This window comes from Nansenia antarctica, assembly GCF_963989245.1.
Source record: "Nansenia antarctica genome assembly, chromosome: 8".
Lineage (NCBI taxonomy): Eukaryota > Metazoa > Chordata > Actinopteri > Argentiniformes > Microstomatidae > Nansenia > Nansenia antarctica.
The window spans coordinates 6,706,439-6,713,401 of NC_137678.1; the positions used below are offsets into that span (position 1 = coordinate 6,706,439).

The following is a 6,963-nucleotide window of genomic DNA, read 5'->3' on the forward strand; positions in this document are numbered from 1 at the left end:
ATTCTGTTAATGGGCCTCGTCGTCATGACATGAAGACTCCATGTCACATCTGATTCACGTATTCACTGACTGTGTGCTTGCTTAAAATCAAAAGTTGCTTCTGATGTGGCTTGTGGTGTATGACAGATCTATTCAAGGGAGAAGACTATATATGTGTGACGGGGACTGGTATTTTGGTCTCCAAGTCGGCACGGTCATTTTTTCAGAACATTAAAGTCCATATCAAGATGATGTGAATTGCAAGGACAAGGCTGTATCATTGATTGACTACTTGACTATTGTTTGTCTCTGATTTCTCTCTAGGATATGAATTCCTCTGAGCATGGGGAACACTCGGATGGAGAAATGCTTGAGAGAGGTAAGTCTCTGGACCACTCCTACAGTCTCTGGACCGCTCCTACAGCTTAAGCCTGGTACACACAGAAAGATTTTCTAAATCTTAACAGATTTTTTTATCTGAGACAGACCCCACACATGAAGATAAAAAAATCGAAATGGATTGAAAGTTTTGATTGTATTGTGTGTGGTGTGCTCCGATATTCCCAATACAGCACACCACACACATAAAGATCTGTCCTAGGATAGTCTAGACTAGAGTCTCGTCCCCCAAGCCAGAAATCTCGCGTGATCAGGGTAGCAGTACCCTGACTGACCTGTACGAGGCAGCCATGTGCGACAGGGCAAATAAAGTGCAGAAGAACGAAAAGAAGACGCGTCAGTCAGCTCGCTTCTTGATTGGCCACATTCCATCCACGTCACAATCGGACTCGGGAGTCGGCCACACAATTTTTGATCGTTAATATTGAACACCTTTAATATTTACGATCGTCGGCCCCGACCAATTTCCGAGCAGATTGTCGGGACAACTCATAACACACCTCACACCACAGGATAATCTTGTAGGATAATCTTTAGAGCCATCCGATAATCAGGCGTTTGCTGTCCTTGGTCGGAAGGGGGGAAATCGGGCCAAAATCGGCCAGATTATCTTTATGTGTGTACCAGGCTTAAACTGACTTAATAATGATGCAACATTCACTGGTGGATGGACAAACTGAGCGAAACCCACAAGGTTGAATCCTAAAACCATCCCCTCCCCCCCAACAACAAAAACATTGGACCAACTTTTTAGATTTCTTCTTATGCGCCCACAACACAAAGATAGATCAACAACGACAACCCAGCACTGTCTAAAAAGCATCACGTATATAATCAAGAATAAAACCGAAATGGGGATTATAACAGATTACTTTGAAACAGGTTAAACTTTTTTTGTTGCTGTTCAATTCGCTTGGAGTTTGCCAAGCCATTGTTGTAGTCGGCTACAATATTGCGAAGTTAGACTGTGCTAGAAAATGCTACTCTTATTCGGAAAGACTGAGGGAGAAGTACAACTGCAACTAGCTGTTTGCAGGAACCAAATACAGTTTCCCCTGTAAGTATTGGAAAGAGGAAGCACTTGTCGTCTTTTAGCTCTATACATCAACTTTTTTAAACATACAGGGCTCCAAAAGTAATGAAAAAGATCATATAATGTCCAAATAAAACACTTATGTTTAGTATTTGGTCTGATGATAATATTCATCTTATCTGTCCACAAGACCTTTTTCCAGACCTCTGCAGATGTTTTTGCTACTTTTTAGCAAACTGTAACCTGACCATCCTTTTTGAGGATAACTAGTGGTTTGCATCTTGCAGTGAAGCCTCTGTAGATCAGCCGGTGATTCTGCGGATGATATTCTCAGACACATTCACGCCTGCCTCCTGGAGAGTGTTCCTGATCTGTGGGACAGTTATTTTGGGGGGTTTCTTAATTATGGTGAGCATTATTCGGTCATCCACTGTGTTAGTCTTCCAAAGCCTAAAATTGATTGGTTGACGGTTAGGGCTGGGACGACGCGTCGACGTAATCGACTACGTCAATACGTCGACTTGCGTAATGTGCGTCGGTGCGTCGCAAATAAACAACATGGCTGCGACCAGTGGAAACATGGAGGAGGCTACTAGCTAATGTTACACAAGCAATGTAGCTCACCACAGTTTGTATGTCTTGTCTTCTGGTGTTAGTAACGTTAGCTATGTAGCTGGCTAGCTACGGTAGCCTATTGTCATTGTGGTGATCGCACCTACGTTATCTAGCTCGTAGCTCGCATGCTACGTTAGCATCAATTTAGCTAATCATAACATAGCAGCATTTCTAACTGCAATAGCGGCACTGCGCCGACGTGGTGGCGGGGGCGCTGTTTTGCAAATAAGTTAGCTTTCGTTTTTGCTAGCGAAATAATTGATAGTATGTTGACTGCTCAAGGAGAATACATATTTGAAAGTACAGAATGCCTGAGAGCCTTATATTGCATTATATTATATTATATTTTGAATGGTCATCTGGTGCCTGAATATTGTGTTTTCCTTTACATAAATAATGACATTTCCACCATAAATTGATGCAGAAAGGGCACAAATTGGTGCATATCAATTCACCAGAATGCAAGAAATTAAGTGTTTGATGTTTAAGGACCCCCAAACAGCCCTGCTTCATGGGCCCCCCCGATGTCAAACACCACTGGTACCACCTCCGCCTCATTTTGAGCCAGGAAAAACCCTGATGGCCATGTTGGCATTCAAGTTGGCTAAACATAGCAGTGAGTCTGCCCTGTGTCTGGGGCTGTTTGACAGAGGCAGTTACAGTAGTAGTAGTAGCAGGTCGCCGAATTAAAGGTGTCTGTGTTTAATTGCAGGCCCACAGACAGCCCCCATACATCAGCTGATCATTTAAAGGGGCGGCCGTCTGAGTAATGTGCATGTCACACGCTGCTTTGTTTTATAAGAGCAGCAGCTATTACCCAGAGTGCTTTACAAAGACACTGTTAAACAGAGAGAGACAATACAGCCATTATTTTGGGGAAAATTAAGTGATACATTAATCGAACAGTAAAAAAAAATATCGTTAGACTAATCGTTACACTAGTCGTTAGAGTAATCGACTAACCGGAAAAATAATCGCTAGATTAATCGTTAGAAAAATAGTCGTTAGGGACAGCCCTATTGACGGTACATTTTACTTGTCCTATCCATTTGACTTGTTGCAGACAACAGCCTTGCGATCCAAATCAATCCAGATCACGCCCTCAAATTGACAGATTTCATTAGGCCTGACTAATGGATACAGATAATCATGTTAACTGGTGAAATAAATTATGATTATATAATATCCTGTTGTCTGATGGTATAATAATCGGAAGATAAACGAAATGATTGGAACAAATAATACATTTAAAAATGTAATCACCTGACAGCCAACTGTAATGTTGCATCATTAAATCATTTAGGTGCATCCACACACCTGTGAAACAATACACTACAATATTTTGATGAATGAATTTAACTTGAAGAGTTCTGTGCAGAGAGAAAACCCGTTCAAGACGTTAAAAAGGAGACGGAGGACTGTGCTGTTTGTGAGCCAACTGAAGAACCTGGAGGATGGTCCCTGGGAACGTCTGAGGCCACCAGTAAACGTACTGCGGCTGAGATGGGCTTTGACATTCAAAATGCTGAATTGGACCAGTCCAGCAACAGCAAGAGAGTTAGAGTCACCAAAGAGGTAAATGAACCTCATAATACCTCACAGGGTTCCACAGGGTGCCCGGAGCAAGTAAAACATTTGCTGGGTTTGTTTGCGCGAGCACGACGACGCTGCTAGATCGACGCAGCGTCGTCGGGCTCCCGCAAACAAACCCGGCGAATGTTTTACTTGCTCCGGGCAAGTAAAACGGCGTTACTGTCGAACCCTGCCTCATGATTGAACTTAATAATAATAGTATTCAACCAAAAATGTATAGATGGGGTTACGTGGTTAAGTTTCATCCGTACGTATTTCTTAGCTTTCCATTTTTATATCATAAAGTTATGACTGTAAGCAATAACAAGTGAATGTTGTTTTGGTCCCTGCAGGCACAGCAGCACTTGCTGGGGAAATTGGCTGAAGAGACTAAACCTCAACCCCTCTCCCCGACAACAACTGTAGAAAAGGACCCTGGCCAGGGGAAGACCATCGCCTCTTACAGGAAGCCTCTCTATAGCATCTCTCACAGAATCACAGAGAAGAGGGTCACACCGAGCCTTGACCAACATGCTCAGCATGAGGGAGAAGTACGGCTCACCTACAAAAGCCTTTTATCTCCGAGGTTGGTCAACACAGAGGAGCACAACCGAAGTGAACCTTTCCCTGCCGTGGGGGCAGGGTCCATGTCTTCAACGGACACAAATCTTTACCCCTTGATTGAGAAGATGTTCTTCATCCTCAACACGCTGAACTCGAGCATGACACAGCTGCACAGCAAGGTGGATCTACTTTCCCTGGAGGTGACTCGCATTAAAAAGCAGATCAAACCCTCGGAGATGGCTACTGAGTTCCAGCCTCCGCCAGAGTACCTATTGACAAGCGAGGAGCTGAGTCAGCTGATGGAGCAGACATCCAGTGCTGGGGAGTTGGGTTGTCGACTGCTGGTGCAGCTGTTCCCTGAGCTGTTTAAAGCCAAGGAGTGCACCCATGGCTGCATTGCCAGCAAGAGAACTTTGGACTCCCTCCATCTGCAGCTCATACGCAACTACGTGGAGGTATGCTTCCCTCTAGTTAAGAACAACAACATTTGGCAGGATGAATGCCTATTACAGGTTAATGACTTCTTTAATCGCTTCTGGGCCCAGAAGGATATGGAGAGTGGGCAGTCTTGTGGGAAACAGACTATCACAGGCCGTGGTATTAAGTCTGAGAGGAACCAAACATGCCATTTCATAAACGAGGTGGGAGAAGATGAAGACCTCTCACTAGACTCCAATGGCCAGCACAACACGGTTATGTCGGACCTTGCGTTTCAGGATCAGGAGAGAGAGGATCTTGATGAATTCTCTTCCCCTGAAGACTTTGTGATTTTTCTTGTGAATCGACTTTTCCCTGAGGAGGGGAAAATGACAGAGGGACATAGAGGATTTGGTAGTGTGGGAAAAATGATCCTGGACTCTCACAGGATAGAGATCATTCGGAAGTACATGGAGGCAAATTTTCCTGATGTCCCAGAGGATAGTTGGCTACAAGTGTGTGTCCAGCACATGGAGGAAATACCAGAGGGTTCTCACAGTAACGGCAATGGCAGCGAGCCTGAAAACAATGACTCTGAGAGCTATGACTCCACAAGCATTCCCGACGATGTCTCCATCATCAAGATCAGTGACTTGTGTGATTATGAGAGATCCGGTCGCAGGTCCAAAAAATCCTTGCTCGTGCCAGTCGATTTCGACAAGCTTGAGATACCGCTACCAGATTTCACTGTCCCTCAGGAGTATCTGCTCACCAAGGAACAACTGAGGAACAACTATGATTGTAGCTTGTCCATCGGGAACTTTGCCTCTCGCCTGTTGGTCCTGATGTTCCCCGAGCTCTTCACCTATGAGAACGCACGGAAGCATTACAATTCCAGCGGTTCCCTCGGGAAGAAACAGCTGGATCCTGACCGGGTTAACCTGATCCGCCACTACGTACAATTGCTCTATCCGCGCGCCAAGAACGACAGGGTGTGGACCCTGGAGTTTGTGGGTAAACTGGACGAGCGGTGTAGGCGAAGGGACACGGAACAGAGGAGGTCCTACCAGCAGCAACGCAAAGTCTACGCCCCGGAGTCAGAGCAGCAAGAGCCCGGAGACTTTCTATCCGCTTGCCAAGTGAACCAGCCCAATGTTGAGCACTTGAAGGAAGACTTTGAGATCCCCCCACTACCCCCGGAGAAAAGTAGCAAAGACTTCTGCAAGATCCCCCTGGAAGAATTGACTGTGTCTATACCAGACTTCCCTGTGCCTTCGATCTACCTGCTCTCAGACACAGAGGTGCGGGAGATTGTCCAGCAGAGTCTCTCTGTGGGGAACTTTGCAGCCCGCCTACTGGTGCGCCTCTTCCCCGAGCTCTTCACCCAGGAGAACCTGCGGCTCCAGTATAACCACTCAGGCGCATGCAACAAGAGGCAGCTGGACCCGCTGCGTCTCCGGCTTATCCGGCACTACGTGGAGGCCGTGTACCCGGTGGAGAAGATGGAGGAGGTGTGGCACTACGAATGTGTGCCAAGCATCGACGAGCGCTGCAGGCGGCCCAACCGTAAGAAGTGTGACATACTGAAGAAGGCCAAGAGATCAAGTACTGTGTCCTAGTCACAGAGCTGGGCTGATGAGCAACATTTATCTTTATTGAAACTATTTGCACAATTACGTGAGCAGAATAGCGTAGTGGGATCTTTACACACTGTCCTGTGTAGAAAGAGGCCAGCTTATTAAAACTGGCTTCGCATCATTATCTTCTTGGATGTATTGGTAATTTTAACTACAGCATTAGGTAGTGTAGTTTAAGTTATTTATATGCCAAAACAATATTGTTATAGCTAATCTCACGTTCCCTGTTAATATAAGCTATTGCAGCCTTAAAAACAATGACTATGTAAATATTACAAAAGCAGTAGTTCACAATCACAAGATGGATAGGCATCAGTGGAGGCTGGTGGTCCGTTGAGGTAAAGGATGGTTCTCCCTTCTGGACAGAAACTGTTACATCTGCACAAAATGCACAAAAATATCTCACACACTTCAAATAGATTGAATGACCACTTTTTCTCAACGGTGGTTCCAGTCAGAGGAAATATCAGTTTATGGTCTTCCTCACTGCTCCATAAGCCCCATTCATTAGTGTGTTTTTTGTTGTTTTTTCACTTCAATGTACCAAATATGGCAAACTAACATCCTGACCATTCAATCAAATCATAAGCTAGCAAGTGTTTTGTGTGTGTGTGTGTGTGTGTGTGCGTTTTTTATTTTTATTTTTAGATTTTATCCCTTTTTCACCCAATTTGGTAGCCAATTGAACCCAACCTAGCATCCAATTATCCCCTGCCTATTGCGAAGGATCCGCCGCACGACCCCGTG

General features: G+C 45.0%; 1 protein-coding gene across 1 annotated transcript; it reads left to right on the forward strand.

The window, feature by feature from the left end:
• Positions 1-306: 306 nt before the first annotated feature.
• Positions 307-6,198, forward strand: bend3 (BEN domain containing 3; the record flags this gene model as incomplete). Its single annotated transcript, XM_080537800.1, has 3 exons — positions 307-358; positions 3,405-3,601; positions 3,952-6,198. The coding sequence occupies 3 exons, from the start codon at positions 307-309 to the stop codon at positions 6,196-6,198; spliced, it is 2,496 nt and encodes an 831-aa protein (XP_080393926.1).
• Between the last annotated feature and the right edge of the window lie 765 nt (positions 6,199-6,963).